Source organism: Sparus aurata, chromosome 5 (assembly GCF_900880675.1).
Source record: "Sparus aurata chromosome 5, fSpaAur1.1, whole genome shotgun sequence".
Lineage (NCBI taxonomy): Eukaryota > Metazoa > Chordata > Actinopteri > Spariformes > Sparidae > Sparus > Sparus aurata.
Window position 1 is genome coordinate 13450060 of NC_044191.1, and position 27395 is coordinate 13477454.

The 27395-nt window shown below is 40.6% G+C and overlaps 2 protein-coding genes across 5 annotated transcripts in view; one reads left to right on the top strand and one right to left on the bottom strand.

Moving 5' to 3' along the window:
- Positions 1-24822, bottom strand: LOC115582061 (DNA repair protein XRCC4-like). Of its 4 annotated transcripts, none has more exons than XM_030417782.1 (9): positions 24690-24822; positions 20606-20747; positions 19500-19702; positions 10035-10201; positions 9288-9452; positions 7627-7727; positions 6298-6399; positions 4289-4421; positions 1-613 (listed from the first exon to the last, which is right to left on the bottom strand). In XM_030417782.1, exons 2-8 carry the CDS (start codon positions 20742-20744, stop codon positions 4297-4299), a joined length of 1002 nt encoding a protein of 333 aa, XP_030273642.1. In that variant the 5' UTR covers positions 20745-20747; positions 24690-24822; the 3' UTR covers positions 1-613; positions 4289-4296. The 4 variants fall into 4 exon arrangements, with proteins under 4 accessions (XP_030273642.1, XP_030273641.1, XP_030273644.1 ...); XM_030417781.1 differs by having other exon boundaries at positions 1-739; XM_030417784.1 differs by lacking the exon at positions 6298-6399.
- Positions 24804-27395, top strand: part of tmem167a (transmembrane protein 167A) — a 5245-nt gene continuing 2653 nt past the window's right edge. The window contains exons 1-2 of the mRNA XM_030417785.1: positions 24804-24939; positions 26615-26724. Of these exons, the coding sequence (XP_030273645.1) occupies positions 24937-24939; positions 26615-26724 (113 nt within the window). The 5' untranslated portion in view covers positions 24804-24936. The remainder of the gene's footprint in view (positions 24940-26614; positions 26725-27395) is intronic.

Below are 27395 nucleotides of genomic sequence, written 5' to 3' on the forward strand. Positions count from 1 at the left end.
TATTGCAAAAAAAATGTTTATTTAAGTCAGGTAGAAATTAACATCTTGTGAGACAATTCACAAAGTTTATTTACCCCCAAAACAAAAACATTTACAATATTGCATATAGCAAAATATGAATGTATCTTTCCTGTATTTTCAATACCTTCTCAATCTAATTTATTTCAAATGAAATCAAATAAAATGAAGACATTTGGAACGTCTTTAAAAAAAATATATGATATATAAACACACCAGTGGGTGAAATTCTCAGAACAGTCTCCCAATCTTTCACACTTTTTGCTCTCCTCCATTACACTTTGCCATGTGCTCATCTGTTGTGTATTCTTAGAAACTGATCTGGACTTCCCTTTTATGTTGTATTGATGGGATGTATAGAGGAGAGAGTGTGACATTCCTGTGGGGATTACTAAACCAGCGAGCACGTGTTGTGGGATTATCCTGGCGGCTGCCCGTTGACTTCAGCCGACATGTAGGTATCATCAGCATCATAACAGACACCATGAAGGTCCACAAGTCAAAGGTAGAATGGTCAGATAAAGACCCTGAAAATTCTCCGTGGGTTCATTACTGTCAGTGTGAAGACACACTGTGATGACCTCAGGACCTAAAGCTGGTAGCAGAGGTAAAGGAAGAGGTGAGGAGGTGAAGACGATGAGAGACAACATAACTCTATTAACCCTCTGCAAACACCCCTCAGGTAGTTTGGGCCACAGAACATCTACAGAACGAAGGGCAGCTGAAAAATGAGAGAAAAAAGGGGGAAGGTCAAATTATTGTTCACAAATTGCTAGTTTAGAAAAGTCAAATGAAAGAGATGGCGCATAGTTTATTTTCATAATGAAAAGAGGGAGGAAAACATCAGCGAGACATGATGAATAAGCAGCAACAAAGCAGCTTGGTTGGTGACACCCTGTTTTCTGGGTGTAGCCTGCTGTCCCTCAGTAGTTGTTACTCTTTCTCCAGTCTCACACAGAGCCAAGGCCAAGGGGCTTGGCAGACAAATTTGAGCTTAGGGCGAAATTGATTCCACACTCCTGGTCCAAATTCTCAAACATGTTCTCCAAGTTTTGAGCAGCGACACTTGGTGAGAAAACAATGGAGGGCGTGATGTCCCTGTTATCACATGACCACTAACGCAAGTCTTGACGGCAGCACTGACGGGTGCATCCATTTGCCGGCAATTGGGGAGAGATAGCGTCATTACTTGTTTGCCTTTTGATTTATGGAAGCTGGGAGACAAGCAGCAAGCCTCTCGTGAGAGCTGTGGCAGGTAATTGTCACAACTAAAGCAAACCAGATGGCAGTTACATGCTCTGGCTTTCTGAAAAAACTTCTTTCACAATCTGGGATAAAATCTGGCATCAAATCTGGGGACACCTCCAGGACACTGTTGCCTTGTTGTCACTGTTTTGGTTGTATGTAACGAGGTGAGGGTTGACTAGCTGAGGGTCGCTTGCCCTGTAGCTGGACAAGGATCAAGAAAGGCTTAACCATTATTATGTTGACCATAAAAGCCTTAGGTTTAGGGATCTAATTATGCTCATGATGAGCTCTGGACGTCATCGATTTGTTGAGGAGGGTGGAGACAAAGCAGGGACAAGCCTCAATAAAGAAGGAAGGGAATTGGGAGAGAGGGAAAAAGTAATGTAATCTAAGATTTGACCTTATAAAACAAACATCACATCTTAAATATTTGATCCCTCAATATGGAGACAGTCTTTATGTAATACAGTTCAACGGCCATGATCCAATGACAGCAGTTTACACTCTTTTTCATGAGCACCCAAAATGTCTGTAAATTATTCATAATTACCAAAAGTTTTGTCATTTGTCTTGTAGATTGTTAGAGCTTCAGTCTTAACATGACTGCGGTGGCTGTAACATCAGTCCTCTGGGGCGAAACTAATAGCACTTTTCTAAAGTATATTTTTTCTGGTCTTTTGGCTTTATTGACAGAACAGCTGAAGACATGACAGGAAAAGGTTGAGAGAGAGGGGAGTGCCACGCAGCAAAGGGCCCCAAGCAGGGACTCGAATCCAGGGCCGCTGCAGCGAGGACAAGGCCTCTGTACATTGGACGCCTGCTCTACCCACTGAGCTAAACAGCACCCCCTAATAGCACTTTTCTGTTACCAGAAACACAAGTCTTGCTCAAGAAGTTTTCGCTCTGAAATCTCGCGAGATGTAAGTTGGTGGAAACGAGAGTCAGAACTGGAGAGAGGAGTTCTAATTTACCTACAGGAACAGCCGGCAAGATTTAATTTTCAGTCATGGCTGAATGTGGCTGATTTTGACAACCAAGATGAGGCAACAACTGTAACAACTCACCCTCCCCAAGATTTTAGGGTAAGACTTTTTGAGCACAACTAGTGTTTCTGGTTACAAAAAGGATCTTACTCTTAAATTAAAATGGTCAAACTCTGTAGGAAGCTTTCTGCTCCCTTATTGTCAGAAACTTAGACTACCATACTCAAGACTGTGAGTGGCAAAAACAAGAACTTTATAATGGATGTAGACTTGCCCAAAAGTATTACCTGTATACTGCAACCATTGTTGCATGTTACAGCTGCCAGCTGAGGTCATCTACTGGACCAGTTCCAACACTTTTGGTAGTTATGAATCATTTGCACAGCAAATTGGCCCAGGTTTAAAAACATACAGATCCTCCTGTTTGAAATGCCTTCTGAAGCACAGCTTCTCATCAAGCCAGAATCCAAGGTGTTTGTGAGAAGACACTTGGTATATTCAGTTGCGTTGAATATCAAATGTTCCACCCAATAAGTTTTTGTTAGTTGTTTAGAGAGAGAAAATGTTGTACATGTTTTCTTTGGAACTCAAAAGTTGCTGCTGTCATGGTGAGCGAGACCAAGCAACACTACAAACTGCAGTCATATTCAGTTTTGTTTACAAGCAGGCCAACACCCACATGAAAGCAGTTGGCAGATGTTATAAGGTTTGAAAGAATTCTCTAGAGGAGTTAATCAATTCACCAAAAGTAGCACATATTGACTGGCAGCGAGATTAAAAACTGGTTGATATTACTGTCCCGATGCAAGCACCAAATCTGGAGATGGTAATATTAACATGCAGATTTTTGTATTGTCTGACCCTAGGTACTGTACATACGTGTAGTATAATATTGCTTTTCAGACTTTCTTTTGCAACACTAGCATATAAACAAGATGCAATGTAGCCCATCTAAAGTCATAAGAAGGAGCAGCACAAGAAGCTCTAGCAGTGAGTCAGTACAGTATGGGAAAACATGCAGCTGTTGAATGTAGACAGATCTAACAACATTGTGTGTTTGAGCCGGATGCTCTGGAGACAGCTCTGAAAATCCAAACGTTAACAGAAGCTGATTAATCTCCTAAACTCTGTCAGACCCACCAGTGAGTCCATTCAAATCATGTTCACACTCGTAGAAATATATTTTAACTTCTCCTAATGGTTAAAAGCAGAGGCATATAAGAAGTGAAATGTCAGATATAATATGAATAATCATTGTGTTTGTTGAGTTTGTCATAACATACTTTTTTTCTTGTCTTGTTATCTGCCAAACCTGTTTATTAGCAGGAGAGCAACTATTTTTTAGCATCTGGACACCCGGTCCACATTTAAGATCATTGCTGTGGTCAGGGCAGCAGGAGGAGTACTGTATGTCCCTGATGAGTAATGCAATCAATACTATTAGATGAAGAAAACCAGCGAATTAATTGCGTAGATATGTGCGGAGCCCACAACGAACTGTGTTGGATGCTGGGAAGTGTGCGTGTGTGGTTTTGTCTCTGACACCAATGATGACGACAAATTGATGATTCAGCCCCCTTTAATGGGAAGATTGGAAGATGAAAATTCAGTAGGCCTCCCCACATCTGTTACTGGGGTGGTTTTTAGATGTTTGAATGCAGAAACTAAAATGTAGACATGAATGAAATTTGTGGAAAATTAGAAAGAAATGGTTCACAGGCCCATAAAACTAGGCTTGAAATGATTTCCCTAGCATTGTTGTTAGACTCTGGTTTTGGGCCACATGAAACAGCTCATTATTGAACTAAAAGAATACTGGATACATGAGAAATCTGCACTGTAATGTTCTCTTCATTTCTCTTAAATTAGCATCTTTTAGGTTCTCCTATAACAAGTTTTGTCCTTATGCTGCTAGTGTATGTGACTCCAAAAAACAGCATCATGAACTAAAAATGCAAGTAATCCAGGGAAAGCACCAGGAGGAACATCTACGATACCAAATATGGCGATACATTGCTTGCGTTGGTTATCTGACTGACCTGTGATTTTACTCCCGCTCGCAAGACTCTGGGCTCAGGGTGTGAAGTAACTTCCGCTTTCGTCTCGGTTGTTCATCTTCATCATCAGAAAAAGTCCGGTCCAAAGAGATGCCCTGGCACACCAGATCACGACCTGCGTATAATATATACAGCACACAAACAGACAAACATAGAACTGTTCTGAAGACCACGCAGACCCCCAAATTATTCTAATAATTGTAATAATAACAAATTATTAACAAATAATAAAAATTGCTGTAATTAACCAAGCTCAATTACAATGTACTTTAAATGGGGGTGCTGAGAGGGGTGCTGTAAACCTTAGATAATCCATTCAATAGGAAATATTACCACATACCAACCATGTTAATGCTAAATCCAAATGTTTCTGGTTGGATAAAAATAAATTTTCTGTGTGTTTTCAGCATGTGAGGGTAACAGTAGCCGACGATAATGTTTTTCCAGAAGAGACAGAAACATGATGATAGAAAACAAAACTGGTCTGTGGACAGCTTGCCTTGAAGACATTAAAAAGGTTCTTTTTCTTGCTTTTCACTGCTTCGGGAAATTCTCTTCTGAATGATCTCTGACTGTTGGACTGCAGTTATTCAAATACTTCTAACCAATTAGATGATTCCGTCGACGAAGCCCAAATCCTCCATCTTCACTGCTTCTCAATCAGTGTCATTTGTGGCACATTTGTGGCAGTTTCAGGTTTAACATTGCCTCAGATGACCTTTGTCGACCCTGAACAAGTCCACACCGAACGGCATGTGATTAGATATCTGGCATTCCACACAAGCCCGGTCACACTCGGATGCAATCATTTATATACAGACAGACATACCATCACACCTGTTTGCCCCTTAACACTGCTGCTAGCCTATTTCAAAGATCAACAGATTGAGCAGTTATGATAAAAAGAAAACACTTAAAAGATTTGATCAGTTGTCTGATGAGAAGCTAAAACTTTTACTTTAAATGGTGAAAATAATGCTACTATGGATATTTCGAGTGTAATGAATAAAGAGTGAATAAGACATATTCTGTCATTTTTATAAACCTATTTCTTTTGTCTTAGCATTGACACCTTCTTAGATACTCCCTTGTCTCTTCAATCACACTGCCTCTCCCCTCTAATTTCAGTCCTCCATCACTACCTCCTTTATCTTTAGTTGCCTCATTGTGAGTGATATGCTTCCTATGTTGTCACGATCAGATCCTGGAGGGAACAAGTCAAAGGAGAGAGTCTCTTCTTTTCTCTCCAATTCTGCTGTCATTACTCTCTCTTATCTGGCCTCAGCAATATGAAAACATGCCCCGAGGCACAAGGGGTTAACTGAGGCCAAGCACGTCAAAGGGAAAATGTGTAGCCCACTATGTCGGCCAAGTTTGGGTGGATTTTCTAAATGCCAATACAGCATCAATTTGCTAATGTGCAAACAGTTTCTGATCTAGGTCAAACGTTATTGAAGCCAAAATGGTGGCGACTCAGACTGAACACAACAAATGTCAGTGAGGTCTCAAATTCACCAAAGTTTACTTACATATGTGTTTACTAAATTAGTAAGCACAAAAGATTGTTGTGGCACACACCACATGTTTCATGTCATCTAAGGATTATGAAGGTGGCTATGAATTAATTGGCTGCGATGGTGACCAGACTAAGGTTGCACAATATAAACAAGAAGCCGTAACTATCCATTAGACTTCCATTAGTCTATTGTAAGAGCCATTGACATGAATATATGGCTTGTTTCCACTACAGTGCTTAAGGCCAAGAGAGAAACGCCCAGAGATTTGTTGGACAGCAGAATTATTGTAAATACAACTACATCCCTCATATTAAAAAGCTCAGAATATGGAGAGAATAGGGGTACACATCTACTAATACAGGGAGATAGGAGATAATTGCCAGGTGATTTTTACTGACAATCTGAAAACACAAGAAAGCATTGTAGATCCCTTCTGGACTGCAAACAATAAAGTGTGTGAGCCAAGACCCCTACTGCTCAATCTAGAACCTCCATCCATCTTCACTGAGGTCCGGCTGGGAGACAGAGCATGACGGTGAGGGAGTCCCTCCATGCGTAAGTGACTGAGAGACAGTGCTGAAAATGAGAGCCAAACAAACAGAACCTGCTGAAGCCACTATAACGTCAACTTGTTTTGCAACTGTATCGTCCCATTGCGGAGGCTTGAGTTTGGCTCTGAGCACAAACACAGCCATTGAGAGAGCGATCAGTGGGTTATCCCAGCAGATTGCAGCCCTGTAACAGAAAGACAGGGGGTCTGACTCAGCAGATGTGACATCACGCCTGCTCTGCATGATGCAGGAAGGGGAAGACCACCTCAAGGCGGGCTGTGTTGAAGCAATCACAGCAGACTTCGCTGGGTGGGTTTATGACTCAATAGCGAGCATTTCCCAGAACCCGTCTACCCGAGGGTATACTCTCTGCTTGTGTGTGCTTTTAAGTTTACGTTAAAACCCCCCTGCTTACATAATCAATTACACTCAACTGTCAAGTTTATTGGACAGTAAAATTGGTTCGAGGAAAGCTTAAACTCTGCATCAATACTGAGTCACATCTTGACCTATGACATCACGACTACCGGGAATGGGTGAAAATTTGCCATGTTCGAGGCATGCACGCCCTGCTCCACCAAATAATGGTGCATGTGCAAGCCAGTGTAATTATTGGAGCACGGTGTGTGTGTGATGGTGTGTTCCTGCAATAGTAAATCTTTATAAAGGTGACCTATGAGAAGTCCCAAATTAATTACACCAAGAGAGAAAACCTCTGAAGACTCATCTACTCTCAGTACTTTCTGAAACTCTTACATCCTAATGTGTTCAACATTGAGCCCATCTGGCCTCTTCTTCTTCTCTCTCTAAGCGATACATGTCTTATCTTGTAGCTTTGTGTTTAAGCTTTGATAAGCAGCACTAGAATCATGATAATGTTGCCACCTGATCACAAATCGTAAACGGGCTAACACAGTGATCAAATACGTGTTTGTTCACAAACACAAAACAGACTATTCTCATATTGTAATTTTGCCTTACCCCTCGAGAAAGGTTTGTTATTTCAATGAATGAAATGTTCTTGATTATCATTATTAATACTGCTGTTGCATCATATTCTGACACAAGCAAGGATGAAAACATGTCAACTTTTATTATTCTTAATGATTTATTTCAAATACTAAATAATTGATTCCAAACAGGTTTGCTTCTAAAATGGGCGGGGGAGGAGTTTTCCCTCTGATGAAAATGTGGGTTCACACACACACACACACACACACACACACACACACACACACACACACACACACACCTGTGATGAGGATAGTTGGCTCCTGAGATGGATGGAAGCTCTGAACGGACTCCTCTCCTCTGTCCTGGCTGCCGTCCTCACCATGAGTTGTGTCATTGTCACTAAAAGGAAATGACACAAGTTTGAGAGAAGGAGAAGAGAAAGTGTTAACCAGTGAATGTGCTTTAGAAAATACAGCCTCTCCTTTTACAATACTGGCAAAACCTTTGCGTAGTCATCTTTCAATATTTTATTTTATTAACCACATGGGATGGTAGCAAAGCCAGACACAAGTAGCCATTATGAATAAAATATTCCATCCGTACACTGTGGCCTGCGATGATGGAAGATATAACACAGGCTTGTAAAGAAAAAAATAATAATTAGCCACAGTCTGTGTTCTGCATAAGCCAAAGTGTGGGACACACACACGCAGAAATGACAACACTGTGGTGACCTGTTTGGAAACAAAACCAGCAAGTGTGCCACTCAAGGATTGACCTGAATAGTTTGGTTTAGTCTGTACACAATTTATAAGTGCTATGCAGTAAATTAGCTAACTTAATTGCCACAAAATTAAATACAACACAGGTAGTGTCGTTTTTACCTTCAGGAAAACAAGACCAGAGCTGCAGCAATCAGTCAATCGCCTGAAAATTGAACCTTTTTTGATAATTGAAGATTTGTGATATCACCTTCGGCTCCAGGGAAAATGATGGGCATTGCCAATGTTTTCTGGCATGTATAGACCGAATAATGACTTAAGAAAACAAGTGGAAGATTAAAGGTGCAATATGTAGCATATCATCAGAGTAAATGCTAATTGCAGCTATAGTTAGTAGCAATTAGCTAGCCATGCAGCTGGAGATACTGGGAGCTTAGAAACCAGGGGGCTAACACAGGAGCTTTGTAACGGGCAGCATGGGCTGGGTTTGCATGCTATCTTCTGTAGATATCTCTGCAAGACCATACATAGACATCGTAATGTCAAAACTGCTATTACTTCACATTCTGTTGATGATTTTTGTCATTTTTTGAACATCTTAACTAAATTTCTTACACATTGACCCTTTAATTGTTAGTGGCAATAACCCCTTACCCACTGTCTTTGATGCTTTGGTTTTCTATTTATTTTCAGGAAACATGTTGTTGTGCAAAACCTTTTTTTGTGGCAGAGATACCTCATGATCAAATATCATTTGAGTTAAAAATGTAACTTACACTAATACACTGTATCTTGTAAATATCTAACATTTCCCCCATAATTCAATAGACAAAGTCATGGTCAGTCTGTACTTCAAGCTAGTACCTGGTAGCTAACATGTCATCAGACCAAGAAGTTCTTGTAATGATCACATATATTCATGATCAGTTGATTGATTGATTATCCTGTAATAGCGTGACTGGTGTCTCTGTCTCAGCCACTCCATCCTTCTATCACTTGTTTCTCCACTATGTAACTTCAGTGAGAGGGTCGGATCACAGTGTTACATACATTACATTTGTGTCAAGATACAAGTTACATAACATTGTTTTGTTTGTAATAAGCACCTACATTACTTCCGAAATAAATGTTACAGCCCTTTGTATTTACGACAGCAGCATTGCTCTCAAAAACTGTGTGGGGCAAAATGCCAATTTCTACACAATGTTGCTTTAAAGGAAGCCATGGCATGCCTGACCGTTGTCTCCCCTCCTCCTCTCTCTGCTGGTCATCCGTCTGTTGGAGCTGGCGGAGAACGTCCTGCAAGCCTCGAATCTTGGCCTTCTTCTCGTTCAGCACCATGACAAAACGCGAGTACAGCTCCCTCTCCGACATCTCCTTATCCTGAACCTGCCTCTCCAGGCTGATGAGAAGAACACACAGACACCACTGTATGTACAAAAACATGCCTGCAAGAAAATGGACTTCCACTTGTACACGGACAGATAGACAAATGCCTGTTTTAAAAGCTGAGTATTCTTGTTTGTTTATCTTCTAAGGATCTGGCTTCTGAGTGCCAAGAGGAATGATTCTGATGCCTCCACCCTGTGCAAACGCAAGTCAGTGAACAATCAGATAAAACACTGTACAGAAAATGTTATTTGAGAAGAAGCATCAGGGAAACATAAAATGAAGGACATGCAAGTAAATCATCTGAAGTTAGTTCCAGAAATCACAAGCCTGGTTTGCAACATTGGGTGGAACCCTCGCTGCTCTCAGAGGGGCGACCAGTGATGATGTCATACTGGGTGATTGTTGTGCGTAAGAACAGCTGGCAGCATGACTCAAAAAGCTAAGAGAGCTTGCATGCAAACAAGACAATTAAAAAAATAAAATACCGGCACTAAACATCTTAAGACAATTTTCCATTTCAACTTGACATTTGCTGTCAAATCTTCTGTAAACACATTTGAATCCATAGGGCCCTTCTTCTTCTCATCCTTACTCTCGGAGGATTCTCTGGTGCTCCTCCTTCAGCCTGCAGTTTTCCTTCAACAGCTCACAGTTATCCATCTCCAGATCTTTGCTGCGCTTCAGGGACTGGCCAATCATCTCCCTGTTCAGCTCAAGAGGGTCTGGAGCCGGCTGGAGCTCCACAGAACCCAAGTGCACCTGAAGAAAGGTGGAAAAGGAGAGCGGAGGATCAAATAAGTTATACGTTATAAATCAAATTAGCGTTAGGTCATATTTAAGGCATTTAGGCTGCAGGTTGGCTGAGCTTTATTGTTCGTCAGAAGTTGACAAGCTCAGCAATGCAGGGAGATATTAGTACTCCACTGTTCGTCCTCTGTATTGACAAGTGACAGTTAAGGTTGTTCATGACATATGGTAAGCATAACCTCTGGGTGCCTCTCTTTGAGCTTGCCCGACTGGGAGGAGACATTAGGACAGATTTAAGGCTACATCTCCAGGCTGCTTCTAGAGTTCCTGGAGTTCTCCTCACGGAGAGGCTGGGGGGAGTAGCACATCTGATTCCACAATCCTGACTAGAGTAAGGCGGGAGAAAACCAAAGGATAGTTTAATGGGTTTAATAACCTGATGCTCACTTCATAAGCAGCTCCCAAATGCTGCTTACAGTAAAAATGAGTAATAATTTGCACTTTAACGTCAACCTGAGAAGCTCTGCAATGTAGAGGTGGAATAACCCATTACATCACATTTTCTTTGAAGCAGGAGACTTTTTAAGATGGTGAGGTGTTTTCTTCTGTCTGCGAGAAATACAGGTTGAGTTCACTGGTCAATAGTAAACTATGCAAGTGAGCACACAGTTTCCTCTCTGTTGATTCTTGTCAGTGACTCTTTGGAATCACAAGCAGGCTTCAGATGAAATAAAACATTCCTCATTTGGTTTGCATTTTGGCACAGAGTTACAGAGCAGGGCGGAGACTGTACAGTGGACGACAGACAAATCGGACATTTCTTAACGTTTAGTCGATGTGTTACATTTTCTAAATTCCACTGTAGGCTTCCAATTTTTCTAAATTCCGCTGTTGCCCTCAAATTCTAAATAACCATACTAGGACTAAATCCACAGCAAACAGCTATAATTAAATATATCCCCAGGCAGAGAGATACCATTTGACCTGGAGTAAGTGGCTGCTCATCAAAGCCGCCACACCAAACATATTTTCAAATAGCCGCACAATCTGTCTTTCCTGTTGCTACGGAGATGCCCCCATGCACACACACACAAACACGCGCAGACAGAGGTGCTGCTCATGATGTACTGGGAAACCAGAAGGTGATGAGGTGCTAAATCTTCACTGGGCTGCGTCGAGGTCGCAGACCCACTGTAATAAAGCCGCCACCTTCAAAAGCTCTCATAAAATACTTGTCATTTTTGTCCTGGGCCGATGCTGTCCTGGCAGGCCACACAGCTGTTTTCCCCTCCACTGGTGAACCTGAACATGTTTCAATGAGTGGACATTGGTTGCATATCGCTCCCACAGCTTTACTACCTGAGCCTACCTGTGCATTTCAATCAATCCTCTGTTCTTTCCCTAAATTATAAAATGTAGAATCTCTCACCTTTTCTTTGACACTATTAACATTTCTGCAATGTTTTGTGCATGAAATACAACTACAATTTAATGAAGCAAAGAGCAATTTTAATCTTTACTATGCATGTTCTGCTAAAACACTTTTGGCACCAGCGACAATAGCAAATTAGATCACAATTTGGCAGATCCAAGTTTCCAGTTAATATTCCCAGACTCCAATAAAACGTTATTTTTTTAAGTTTTTAAATTAGAAGAAACTACCTCTAATCCTGAATAATTTGTGCCTTTCTGTAAATTCAGCATTTAACGCAAATCATTAAGTACTTTCTTTACTTGATTTCATTAGTTACACTGAATTCCTGAAAGAAGACAACATTTTATTGATGGATAACACGTCAAACAGATAACACGTCAAACAGAGTAAATAATCCTGGAGCCTTTGAAGAAATTTGCCAGACTTCCGTAAAAATAGCGTGAAATTTTGTGAATTGTTGAGTTAGGAAATACTTTCTCAAAATGAATACAGTTATATCTGGCCAAGGTAACATGTGATTTTTTTCTTTGTGTAGAAAACATTATGTCCATTGATCCCAGCAAAACACATATGTCTATTTGCATATAGAGGAAACATAATCAGATCACCAAAGACAAATGTTAACGTACACAGCCTATTTGACTATTTGAGCCTTTGGAGTCACTCATCAATAAAACCGATATCAATTAAGAGATAATTCTGTAAAAATCTATTTGCAGTTACGGGCTTACTCCGTCCCAGTGCTGCCAATAATGCCCCATTGGATCACATCTAGGAACACAATGTCTCAACAAAAGTCCACTTAATAGGGGACGTAGATGAGACCACCCAGAATCTAAAGAGGTTTAGGTTCCCAAGAACTCATAAAAAATCTAGAGCAACATCAGGATGTCACCGTGATCCGATGCAGGCTCCTCTCAGGGGTTTAGAGGAAATCTGTGTGACACAAGTTGACATAGCCGTGATTCAATGTTTGTGCAAGATGGTCCACCATTAATAAGAAACAGTGAGACCAGTGCAGGAAGAGGCTCAGTAAGAATGGCTGATGTTTGACTTGGTCATGATTGTGAATTTAAACAGTGCAGATGTCATCATGTCCATATAGATCTAATAAATGAATGTAAAAACGTGCAGACTCCAGTAGACTACACATTAGTACCTACATGCACACATGCAGGGCTGCACAATCATTAAGGTTTGACAATTGTAAAAGCGTTGATCCTTTGTCAAACCTCCGATCCTTCTGCACCTCTAACCCATCCTCTACTTTTTGCTAGCTGTGTCTAAATCTCTGCTGTACTTCCAGAGGAAAGTCATTTGGCAATAAATCAGCCACATGCGAAAGGATAATGTGAAGGTGTTGGACTCTGACATGCTGAGTGCGCTAATATTTGCACATTTTAAAGAATGCTATAATGTCCTACATTTACGTACAAGTCTCACTCCATTATAAAGACTGGGACTTTGTCTTCAAAGTTTTACCCACTGACACGGTTTAAGACCATAAATCTTCCTGACCAGCACGTTAACATGGTATTACTGGTGTAAGACACCAGATACAGAGATCTAAACTGCTGGGAGTGAAACCCTTATTTACTGGATTAACAGTGGAAATGACACTCAGCTGATGTTTATGTCTTCTGCTCCTTCTTTTAAATACCAAAGGCTGCGTGTTTCACTGTCTTTACTTTAAGGGTTTCTGAGAGGACTTACTGCAGTAAACATGAAATTCCAGATCGACAAAAGTTTACCTTTAGTTTACGGTGCAGCATGGAAAGAGGAAGGATGCAACAAACAAGACATAACTCTAAAAATGTGGGCAAGCGGCTCAGCGATGCGCAGTAATGAGTTGTTTTTTTTATTGATTTAAGTTCTTTGTTGAAAGATAGGAAAAGGCTAAAAAGCTCCCTTTATTTTCCTTCTTCTCTCCTGAGACACAGAGATAAAGTTAAAGGTCAGTCTGCACAGTGCTGCCAGCGTCTGCCAAGGTGTGGGAGGTCAGACTGTTTGTCAGTGATCCACAACCCACTGCACATTTTTCTGCTAAGCTACTAAATCAACAATAAATAATTAAATCATTCATAGCTGTTGTTTAAGCCTCCAACAGCATTTGACATTCATATGACAGGGTGGGCTACTTTAATACAATCAATACAGTTACATGACAGCACACAACAGAAAGGAGAGTGAAAGTCTTTGCGTGCCCTGAAAAATCAGGTTTTCACGATGAAACATAAACAACATCAGCAAAAGAGACTAAACAAATTGAGGTTAGAGATTTAGCAAAATATGTGATGGTAAAACCCTGGTTTCAGGATAAGTCTGTCCAACCTTACAACATGGCCATGTCGATGTGTGCGTGTGTGTGGTCCAACCGTTTGTTTGTGTGTGTCTCCAGACAGCTAGCCAGACCATAAGGTCGAACCCGTGGAGAAGGGGGGGGGGGGGGCGTAGATGTGTCAGGACAGAGCAGAAAGAACACAGTCCCATTGAAAATGATACTATAACACACCGTGGGCACAGAGGACACAAAGCTTTCCTTATGACCCTGTCCAACACATTGCTGGGAGACCAAACCCACTATTTATTCCCATGGAGCAGAGGACAATAACCCCCTTAATCAATAGCCAGTAATCAATAGAAATTACATGAAGTAAAACATTTACCTTATTTCCAAACAAGAACTCCAGCTCATAATCTTCATGTTTTTATTTTTTATATTTCATATGAGGGGAAAAATAATGCACATGTCAGTGGTTCAATTCACATTTTCTGCCCCTTTTCTACTTCAAAATCATTATTGTGTCCAAAGAAACAAGGAAGTGAGTGGGTGAGCACTGTGTGCATGATGACAAAGAGACAGTGTTGAAGGTTGGGCGAGGGTGCTCTGTATGGGAAGTGTGGGCACTGAGCAGAGATCAGCTTGTACCATCAGCTCCCTCGTCAGCCATGCAGAGGCGTGAGCCCAGATAAAGAGCAGGAAGTAAGGGGAAACAGCAGGCATTCACTCACCGATAACATGAATGTTCCCAGAAACACTGGGAATCAACGGTACGGAAACAACTTGGGAAAAGATAAAATACCTAAATTCACTTTGGTATCTGTCTTTAGTCTTGGGTTCAGAGATGTTTGTAACAAGGTGAGGCTGCATTATCGAGGTTGAATCACATTAATATTGTAAACAGCAACCATGGAGACAAACTAGAACTCAGTGAAAAGCTACTGTGAGTTGGACGGCACTGCTGGTGACAGCAGGAGAGATGCGTCGGTGGATCAGACTTCTCAATGCGGTCAGGAAACAAATCTGGTGTCCAGTTGTACCAAAATTTCTCAGACTTGAAAAGCAGAGCAAAAACTTAACAACTCAAACATGTAACCAATTTATCCTAATTTTTGCTTTTGATGTTTGGATGATTGCAAATTTTATTTTATTTATTTCCAAAACCACAATATAAGTGTGTTGGCCACTTCAATGAACTGAAGATTTTAACAGCCTTTGTGGGCATCTCTGTTTGGGTGTACCAGAACATGACCACTGTTAACATTAACTAATGCCATTAAAAAGATCAATCTCCCCATGTAGGCTTATGATGCTTTTTTCGCATGAACTTACAGATGATCCAGTGAAAAATCACATAAGACAGACCATTACAGTGGTTTCATTTTCACATTTTTCATTCACATTTTCGCTGATGTTAGCATATCATGATGTTAGCATGATGTTAGCATGCTTGAACAAAGACAGGGTCAAGATGTGTTCGGCAAACTTCACGGGCAGATTGCAACCAGGGCAAGTATGTCAGCAAAGCGGAAACAGCTAAGTTAACCAGTGCAATTGCTAAATGGATCCCCATTGACTCCTGATTAATCGCAGGCTATTACTGTCATTCACTTGATGACATTTTTGAAACAACTCACAGGACAAATTTTTGGAAATAGTAAATTAATTAAATTAATCATTAGTTGCAGCCCTAAATGCCGCTATTACAACTGCTTCAGCAGAGTACTTCACAAATGTTCCGGCTGAACATCATTATGCTGGGAATACTTCTGTTCTGTATAAGCTGAAGGAAACATACTTTTCACTTTTTCTAGTTCTTTGCAAAGAAATCCCTATGGCAAATTATAAGGACAGTAAATGGGACATCTGCATTCAAAACCCCTGGAGAGGTTTGCTATTAGATGTATTGCTTGATTGCATTTGGTACAGGATAAAAAAAATGAGAAATGACAAATAAAGAACTCCCACCAAGCTTCAGTTCCTCAACAAATTAGAACATGAACTAAGGAGCATTCTTCACAAGACAGGAGGGAAAGGATTGCGCTAAGAAAGAAATAGGTCGCCAATTATTGTGTTATCATTTTTTTGTGATGTATTTGCCATTGGCCTATTTCAATTCCCTTCTCTTTTTTGGTAGATTGTATTTCATTTGCAGTTCCAAAAACTATAATATGCAATATTTGCAAATACAGTATTCATGTTAAGAAGAAAACATGGACAACTACAGTGAATTATGTCATGACTCAAGAGGCATCATGTTGTGCAGCTGCAATCCCCAATGACCTATAACACGATTTCTATTCGACAAACATAAAACATGTGAACAATCAGTGTCACATTCATCCACCCAGACTCATCCATAAACCTGTGGCTTCAACTACCACAGCTATGAAGAGTTAGAATCCCTTTCTCACTCGATCGAAGCTGGTCTTAAAACTGAGCTGTCAGTGACAGACTAACAGTTGGTTTAAAACAACAGGAAGCAGCTGGAAAACTGAGAAAACATTTGTGACCATCATGCAGCTTGTCACAGCAATACATCACACATTACAGAAAATCCTGCACTTTTCAAGCAAAAAGAGAGGCAACTAAGGGAATTAATGATTAAAGCAAAAATAATGAAAGCTGCACTGAAGCCTAAAGTACCTCAGTACATTTAGTGAAGGTACAATTTGGCATAAAAAACTAGAGCTGAACTTTTTAAGGCAAGAATGTCAAACATTTATTGGTTCCTGCTTCTGAAATGTAAGGATGTGTTGCTTTTCTTCATCAATTAAAAAAAATGAAGAGTCCTTGGTTTTTGGACGGTTGGTCTGACAGATAACAACTGCAGCACTAAAAACACTGAAATAAAATATTTCAAGTTAATTGTGTCATATTTGGGAGCAGAATCAAGGCAGTCCTACACAGATGTACAGGACTGTTTGACTGCACTTCAATGTGCAAACATTAAGTGTCTGTAATGTCAAGTGTTGGTACTGGAACATTTATTTTCCACAAATGACAGATTGGTACTTAAACAGACATTAAGGAGGAGATAATGTCTGACTAAGTCATGTAAAAGACCTGCTTTGTAGCACTTTTAAGAACAAACACCCAAATTACATTCATCATTACAACTTCTGGGGTCATATTCGTAAAATATTAATGTCAGGTTGAGTTCACCACCTGTTTTGTCTCCAGCCTCCTTTCTTCTAAGCCCAAAGGAAACCTGCCTAATTTTTGGTCATTTCTGCACCCTGAAATTATCTGGCTGGGAAAATATGTTCCACTTTTTAGCCTCTGACGTGTTAAGGAAAAAAAGGCAAACGAGGGAGCAGGAGAAAGAAAAGGAAAAAAGAAGAAAAGAAGCAGGTGTTCAACAAAAGTGGTAGTTTGCACTTAATGCAAATAGTCCCCCAGGATTCTTACATTTGTGTCTACCACACACATGCTGCACACACAGTGATGATTACTGCCGACAACAATGTGAGCATGGATTACATTTTTTAAAAGCACACTCGGGGCTGGAAGGATTTGGGCCACCGTCAATCATTTTGTGTGGTCTAGTTGCTCCTTTTGGCAACATCTTTTTCCTGTCTCAAATAGCAAAAAAAAAAAAAGAAAATGATAAACACCACCACCTGCACAAATGAGGGGGATCTCTTCTGTCATATTGAAATCAGTGAAATGTTTAATTTCGGAATATTGATTCAGGAGTACAAAAATGTAATGTTGCTGGTGATGCCATCTATTTGGAATGTCTTTGATTGATGTGTAGTCAATTAAGTCATGTATAGCACCCAAAAGCTGACGGCCCCCTATAACCAACTATATATCTGCACGCGTCCAGACACAGTCGCATGTACAAGTAGGCACACTTGTATAGAAGGCCCACACTCATAGAGACAAAGAAAACCAGAGACAGAAAGAAAAGGGCTCTAATCAAGAGTTGTTTCACATTGTTAGATGGGGATGGCCCTGTCCATAAATCAAGGTTTTATGGTGGCTCTACAGTGTTCCTAACCCCCTGGCCTTTTCCTCATGGTCTTCTCTACCTGCGTGGCAGTCCCAGGACCCCGAGTGACCTGCTCCCTTCAGGCAACATCATCGGCTCACTGTTTGAAAAAATTTGACAGAAATCTTCGGAAGCACCATGACCTGTACTCCATCAAACCTGTCACTCAAGAATCGTCTTTGTGCAGTATTTAATATACGTTTCTGACCAAATATTTCCAGGTTTGTTGCAGATTGCTGCATAAATTCAGAAAGAGGTGCGCTTTCATCTGGGGTACTGACTGTTTATGTTTACGCAAGCTAGCTCCACCTTACCATTTAACAAACTTTCAGTCAGCGAACAATGTTTATTAGCTGTGGCCGTTAGACAACTACCTCTTTGCTGCGAGATGACTGAACAGCAAAATGATTCCTATCTGTGGCTCTTTCCACTGTGGCCTGCAGGCAACCGAGACTTCTAATTCTGCTGTAATGTGGGGAGACTATAAACCTTATCTTCTTAACAGCCCCCTGTAAAATACAAGACTTCCTTTCTATTTTGTTGGATGTCGTTAGATGCATTTATCCCGAGGGAGCAGTGAGGGAAGTATATGATGATGTGGAATTCAAGGGTGAGGTACTGATAGATCCACATAGAACAACAACTTTTCTAAGCTGATATTCAACAACAGATTCTCCAACACTTAAGTTTCAAAACACACATTTTATTTATTGAGTTTGCCTCTTATAGATGGTTAAGTAATGAACCATCTATAAGAGGCAAACTCTGTGATATTCCCTGGCAAATGATGCAAAGAACCAAACCAAAGGTCCATGGCATATCATCAAACTCCAGAATCACAGTACAAGCTGCAGTTCCAGTACAACCTTATGCCACATTCCGGCAGAGGTAGACGTGCTTCATCTACAGGCAAGCGAAGCCAATAACTGATGCCATTTTGATTCTTGTGCCACCTGCAGGCAATGTCGGTGGCCTTTCTGGTTGTTTCAGATATTGGTGACACAATGAAAGACGGTTTAAAAATGAATTCATGAGCTTGAAGTGATGTCTGTTGTGTGAATGTTATATCAGTGACAGGCATCACAACAATCTCAAGGTAAAAGGTAGAACTACGGTATGGCTGAACAGTATGCAAAATTAATGCATTTTAACTGAAAAAATACTCTGAGGATGATATTTATTGGGGTCTGTTTCAAAAAAGCATATTCTCTTATTTCTGGAGAGCATGATTTTTAACGTTAGCGTGGGGCATCCCAGTAGCACCACAAAGCTATGTTTATAATTAAATTAAAATTATATATTGTGACACAACACAAAGTAATCAAACAGAGTGTGCAGTGGCATGTCAAGACAACCTTGCATTTTTTGCCAGTGGTCCACTGCGTTGGCAATACCACTGCACCAGGGGGCTTAATTAATTTTTTTCTGTCCAAACACAGTCTTAGTGCTGCTGCTTTTGTATCTGTTTATAGTCTCATATAACATATTAACGTTAAAACTGTACACTGGAAAGGTTTTTTTTGCACATCAATACTGTTAACAGTGAAGATTTCACAACTGGTGTGATAAATACGATCTACCCAAGGTTTTTGCTCACCGAGATGTCATTACAGATCTTCTGATATGAGAGGTGACAGTGATCTGGGGTCAGGTGAAAGGAATACACCTCGTCCTCGCCTCGTCTCCTTCCCCCTCCTTTTCCTCCTCCACCTCCTGTTAGAGCTTGAAGAAGGTCCTCAACATATTTTTCCCTCAAGACTCCCATATCATCAGCTTCCTTTGTCACCTCGTCTTCTGAAACTGAACACAAAGACATTCTTCTCATTTTTGCATAATTTTAAATTTGTACAGTTAAGGGAAAACAGACATGGGGCAAAGAGGTGTTAACAGACTGAAGAGCAAAAACCATAAACATGAATTATGTAGTGATGCATGAATGCATGTGAAAGCGGATTTAGAAGGGAGCATGCAGAGAAACCAAGGGGAATGCCATCAGCTGTTGCACAGCTGCTGACACTGGGACGAGGGTCCCAATTAACACATCAAACACAGAAACACTGACGACCCAGAAGCCTGCACATAGCTGTCACAACCCCAACTCTGCCTGTCAACTCTGCAGATGGACAGCAATAGAAAACTAGGGAGCAGTTATGTTCCAGGTGTCCTTCAAGAGAAAATGTACTCATGTGCATAGGTAACCACACACACACACACACACACACACAGAGATAGACCACTGACATGCACATACAAAGACAAGCCTTGTAGAGTTTAATCTAATTGATACACCTGTATGCTGCAGCACAGGATTGAAGGGGGATGATGAAACAAGGTCACCGCTGTCCCTTTGGTTAGCAACAGTTACATTATTATGAGATGAGGTTCAGCCAGGTGCCGACACACTTTGGACAGTCTGTTGAATGGCAGACCTGGTGACAACCCAGCAGAGTTCATTGGTTCTCACCCAGGGGCCGGGACCACAAATTACATCACTGTACCAAGTAATACAGTTAGTCTTTCATTTGGTGTGTTTGTGAGAGTGAGAACGTGTGTGCACCAAGATTTGAGTCGTTGTAGAACATAAATCCCAGAAATAGTGGGTTTAATTGCAAGAATTGTGGCCTGATACTGTTATTGTGAATCATTTGAGTGGTCTCAGTGGTTAATGTGTTTTTATTCTGTTTGCATATCAGAAATCTTTACCTTCTCCGATCCATGCAGAGTTGCCATCGGTGAGAGCTAACGTGAATCCAGCACCCAGGTCTACAGCCCAGTCCACTCGCACGAAGTAGGGGGTTTCTGGGTCAGTAGTTAAAGTGATCTGTCGGACTATACCACTCATGACCTGTAAAAATAATCAAAGATTGGAATTAAGAAACTTTCAGCAAGGCATCATTATGATTCATTCTTCCAGCATCATGCTCACTTTATTGCATTTAGGATATTTTTTAGGCTAACTGTTGGCATTCTGTCCTCGGACCCCCTTCACAGACAGCCCTCCGGTCCATTCTTTTTGATGCTGTGAGGTTTTGTTAGTCCTCCAGTTGCATAATTGTGCCTCATTGTTTGACTACTTGGATTTAGTAATAAATGTCTGTGTGTCTTTAATGGGGGTCTCTCTGAGTCAGTGGAACCACATGGAGTTTAACAGCTTTTGGCAGCTTTTTTGTGCCGGAGTGTGGGCTCCCTGACCACCAGCTAGGAAATTAAACACAGTTCAAGATAAATACAAGGACATTTAAAAATGAAAAAGCACAGTTGTTCTCTGATTTGATTAAGTCTGATATATTATCAAAAAATCGTAGGTGTGTATGAATGTCCTGGCCTCGCACAGCTAAACTGCATCTCTTGAGAACGCAAAAGAATTAAGTCTAGAAACATCCACTCAAGAACTAATCTCAGAAGATTCTTTGTAACGACCCTCAAAATGACATGTTACACTGTAGATGATAAAAATTAACCATGACTCTGCAGCTGCAAGGACTATTTCTCTCATCAAACTCATTGATTTCAGTGGATAGTTTGGGAGAAATAAAACATTTCCAGATAGACGTCATGTGTGATAATAGGAAACCCTGCAAGTGATGAGTTCACTCACACATAACAGATCACACTGATGTGAATGAAGGCGAGAGTTGTCTATCATCTATTGCTTTGGTTAACACATCTCAGGCAAATTCTTGCACCGCCATGCCTGACCGAAATGAGTAAAGCAAACCCATAGGATCCATTAGAATAACTTTATATTGCGGAAACTAAATAACTGTTTGCCAATACTGCGCTGTTCAAAAAGTGTACTCAGCAAGCTTGTTTGGTAATGTCACTTTGCCCTCAGGCTAATGTCTTGGCTAACTGACTGACTGCTGCAGTTAAAAGTTAAGTTCCCTGCCAGACACAGATCAGTTCAACAGATCACTTACAAAAACTGTTTAGCTAAGGCTTACGATATGATCCAGGTTCCTTAAATGTCCTTTTGGCTTACTGGCTACACATCATTTTTCTTCTCAAACGGCTTGAGAAACTTTTACTTGATTACGGATGTCCAGGCCAGAACATGTGATTACTGCTTCCACGTGAAGTGAGAGGTGAGTTGGATGTCTTCCCCACTTAAATATAGGGCAAAGTGTGTGTAGATGGAGGGAAAAGGACAGCTAAATTGGCAGTTAGCCAAGCTGGACATGTTTGAAAAAATGAAAATGACTGCCTTCGGACACTGTGCCATAACTTAGGACGTGACAGCACGTTTCTTTTTAGTATTCTTTCTTTGTTTCCCCCGCCATATACACTGTCAGAGCAGGTGGTCAAGGTTATTCAGAGTGTGACATACAGCTGAGATCTGACAGAGGCATACACATGTGCCAACTCCACACACGCACCAGTAAAGAACCTTGCAACCGATTAAAGTTGACCCTTTGTGCTTCAAGAAGGGGTGTGGCTGGACGAAGGAGCTGAACAAGATGAGGGAGCTGAAGGGTTCAACTTTAACCTCATAAAGTGAGCCCGGCTACTCATTAGTTACTGTAACATCTGTTGTGCAGAGACGATGACCCTGTGGTAATGAAAGAAGGACACTCCAATTAAATAAACAGCGCTGTCTGTGAGGAATGGCGAACTGCACAAAACCGTCAAAGTCAATAGTTACTTGATCGATGGACACAATTGCTGGAATGCTTAAATCATCAACCAAGGCTACCCGACAGCTTTGACACACAGCCTTTATCCTCTTCTCTTACCCACTCTGTAATTTTTTGCTCTACCTTTTCATTGTCATTTCTGCAGCGTTGCCTCATACGAAAACTGGAAGACATAACTGTTTGCAGGAAGTGCTAGGCAAATGAGTCACTAGGATAACCTCTCATTATGCATCCAGTGTCTTAAATGAGGAGCAGAAAAGGCAAAGACAGTTAACGGTCTCTTTAATGGGCTCTGACAATTAGGTCAGTCCTCTCTCTGTCCTTTCACTGGACTTTCCTCTCATGCTTTCTCCAATACATTGGTTTCAAGATGAAAAGGAGAACACCTTGGCTTTTCCACAGCTCTCATGATTAGTCAGCGACAGAAGCAGTGCTGCCCTAAACAGAAGCAACCCGTGCCATAGCCTTTTGTTAATTATTATTTCCAGATATTGGCTTGGTTAAATCAGGCAAACAAATACTAAAATAAATCAAAGCCTGAAGGCCTAAACCATTGTCATGTCAGAGGTCATGTCCGATGGAAAATGAGTTAAGACTGATGCAAGACAAGAAAGGTTTTCAGTTTTAGCTTTGGTGAGTCAGAAGAATTAACCTTGTTGGTAGAGGACAGGATATACATAGCCATCATTACATGGTCCAGAAAATGTTAAGCTAACAGGTTAACACTGTTAGCTTCTCCAACAGGCTAACAGGCTATATCAATCGGTTGATATAAGCCCATCACAATTATATTACTATCGACATATGTCCAATAGGCACGAAATATGTCCAATAGGACAAAACACAAAACCTGTGACAGTACAGCACTGGTGGTATACCAAACATAACTTTCATTCCCATCTGCTCTATAGTTACACAGAAGTAATATTTTGTTTGAGTGTCACAACTGTGTACAATCCAAGTGACTATTGTCCCTGCGGCACTTGTATCTCTTTCCCTACCATTAAAAGCTCCAAATGAACATATCACATGCCAGTGCTGGCAGAAAGTTTAACTCTTAGCATCGAACTACTAATGTTATACCAAAGAGTTTGACCTGATGTAACCTCTCATACTCAAAGAGAAAGATTGCACATACCGAGAGGCTACATCAAACCTTGATTTGACTGCAGGAATCAGGCACGCATGCACTGTACTGTAGCATAAATTGGTTTAGAGCTCTGTACTCTGTAGCTCTGTAACGTTTAATCGCATTAAGATAAATGTGAGTCTGATTAAAATTACACTTTCTCATGTATTGTTCTTAAAAAAAAAACATCCTCTTCATTTGTTTACTTTTTACAACAAGTTGTCATCTGCACTCTGGTAGTAAAATATGCAATACATTATTTATGTGTGGTTCTCAATCTGACAGATTGCTTCTCACATGAAGAGCTCTCTAGGAGCGTCTGTGAAGGAAAGGTCGAGGGGGATTTGTGAAACATGGTTTAAATGCAATCAAGATGCTGCCGGGCTGGTTTGAGGGAGGGGACTTCATTGTGAAAATGCAGAAAGAATAGTGGACCACAAAAATGTCAGCCGTACAGCACCATGAGACAGAATAGGATCTATACGTCCATCAACCTGAAAATAACAGTCACATTTCTCTATATGGTTAAACTAAGGACCGTTTTTAAAACTGTGAAGTCTGTGACATGTCAAAAATTTACATTTTGAGTTACTAGTTCCCAATTCCCAAAGAATTCAAACTACATTTTGGGGAAAATAGACCAGTTCAAGCAGAAGCTGGACCATGTTTGATGATTCATTTACGGGTAAACACATATATTCTGTTCTCTGAGCACTACATTTGCTTTATGATACCTTCATATTAATATTCACAGCCTTTTTACATTTATATGAACATGTAACACCTCCTCGAACTTCTTTTTAATTAGCTAAGCAATCTTCACGACGTAACGTTAGCTGTGCTAATGTGAGTTCTGGTGATTCTCCTTTAACAGCAGGGCGCCACTCTTGAGCGTGTTACAGTGGTTCCGCCCTGCTTGAATATTACAGTGGTTTCCTCATACTGACAGTCGGAGTGACTTGACTCACCCTAATATCGGTGTGGATAGAATACGTTACGTACATTTCTTCCTAAAAAGACTTACGGTATAGTAAGGTCTAACTACTGCGACGTCCAGACGATGCAATAAAGCTCAACTCATTGCCTCATTGCCGCTCTCTCTCCCTGTGGACAGCTTTTGACTGAAGCGTTCAACCTTCACCTCTTGTCCTCTCCGCCAATCAGAGACGCTAAACATTGCGGAGCAGCGCGTGCGTACGTAAACGTCTTGGGTTACGTTACGTAAATTCCAGAGAGCAGGAAGTGTGATGTGGCTTTGACTCACAACAGAAATGGTAAGCTTGTTTATATGAAGAAAATGTGCTTCTGTTCTTTTACAGCGTCTTTTAGGCATTATGTACAACACATGCGGTTCTCCTAATCTGTGTGCAAAACACTGTGACAACACCCTACGATAGCTTTCGTGGTAAAGCAGGACGTATGGTAAATGCTAAACTACTTAGCTAGCATTGGCTAACTGAGATTCGCTAAACTTTTAGCCTGTCGAGCTACCACAGTACGCTATGCTTCTGTTGGTAAAGATCGTTATATAATATATTTAGATCACTGTGTAAGTTGCGGTCTTCTATCATCGCTTGTCGTATGATCCCCAATGCAAAAGTAATTTACTGATTTGCCAATACGAAAAGAGCTAGCATCGCAATGTTTAGAGGTGTCTGCCACGTAGCTGCAGTACAATTCAGGGGGCATTTAACAGTTTGTAGTTGTGTGGTTGCTCTGCTTATCCTGGATTGGCATTGCGCTGTTGTTTATAAACTAACAATAATGGGATGTTTTTGTTTTCTCTAACGAATGCTTATACGTGAGCTAGTTTGCACGTAGCGTAATTATTCCTTAATTGCAATCTTAAGGACAAGCGGACTATTCAGTCAGGTGTTTTGTTTTTATCTTTATCAAAACATTAAGGGAGAAGGATAAGACTGGCGTGCAGCATTCATATAGCAGAACTAAGCACAACATGTATATACAAAGTGCATAAACCTATAAATACTAACTTGTTTTAATGTCGTAATTTTGCCAGAAGCAGAAGTGTAGTTAGTGCCATGTAAGGAAAAGACCCCAAACAAAAAACTATGCAACTAATGTTGCATAATTAAAAAATGCATGTAGATCCCCCAAGACTGGGTATGATGTAATATTCAAAAGATGAACTCTGGTCTTTCTCATTTAGGGCACATATGAAGTCATCCCAGAATGACCCTACATGAACAGAGAGTCTTACGCTTTTCGTATGTTGGGGTTGCACCAAAAATCATTGCAAATTGCATTGCAATTAATAAGTAATTATGATGCATGATTCTTGTGATTTTGGACAAGAGTGTCTGCTAAGTAAATGTAATGTAAATTATTTGGGAAACGAGTGATTAAAACTATGAGCATCCATACTCGTAGTGTCCAATATTTCTCCCAGCGAAGTAATTCATTCAGAATTGCGTACCATGTCAGGAGCATCAGCAGACACACAGGCGGTGAAAAGCAGTTATGCTTTTATTACATAAAACAAACAGTAAATCTTACATTTTCAGTTCAGTCTGTTGTTCTCAAGTATTGTAATTGTGATAAAATAGTTCATTGTATCTTACAAATAATCCGCACAGTTTGAAGCCATGCGGAGCTGTCTTGGTTCTTCATTTTGGCACATGGCAGCATGAGATTTGGGAGCTAGTATATGTACCCACTCAAAGAGGTAATCTTAACCAAGTCTATGGTAAAACTGTTATGTGTACTGTTATATAATATTATCTGTCCATCATTCTGGTCCCCCAATCTTTGACAATTATTTCACTAAATAGTCGGTACAACAATATTCCTCCTTCCAACTATCAGAACATCAGTCTCACAGAAGATGTAAATAAACAAAAGCAGTGGTTTTAATTTCTATGATGGTTTGCTGTTAAGCTGCACTAGATCATGTTTGTACTAAATACGTTATTGTCTTCCATCTTGCAGTCGGCCATTTTCAACTTCCAGTCACTGCTAACAGTGATCCTCCTCCTGATCTGTACCTGTGCTTACATCAGGGCGATGGCTCCCAGCCTGATAGACAAGAACAAGACTGGGTAAGATCACATGCTACTCCAGATATATAAAAATGGCCTTTGCATAAAACTGAGCTAAGAATGCAGTAGAAAGCAAATGGGGTCTGAAATTGGGTCAACAAGACGAGGGAAAATAGATGAAATGGACAGTGGTATTCCCATTTGCCAAAAGGTAGAAAACCTACAACACCCAGAATGCACTGCGCGGCACAGGATCACTAAACACTCGCACTGATTGATGACATGCTGTGATTTGGGCATTGCTTGGTTTTGGCTCGTCATCTGTTTTGAAACTGGAAACAGTAAGGCGGCCGGCTGGTGGCAAACAATATCACAATACTGCAGCTACACAGAACATTGAAACATGTTTTCGAAAATGTTTAGAGAAGGATTAGACAGTGAGGAGGATCATGGGTCAGGTTGGCTCACCACTGACTAGTTTGATCAGAGCTTTTTTACAGCCTTTTTTGTTCACAATGCAGGAATGATGGCCAATTCTGGTTCACAGTCTTTCCCTGTTGCAACCTAATGGTTTGCTAATATATGTTTTCATATTTAGGCAAGACATAGGCAGAGTAGTAAAAGAATTCTTGGTTTATGGTCTACCAGCAACTGTCTAGACAGTTCAGTCAGCGTTTGATGAGATACCCCTCACTTGATATGAGAGGTGGCTCTTTGCCTGTCTATCCTGA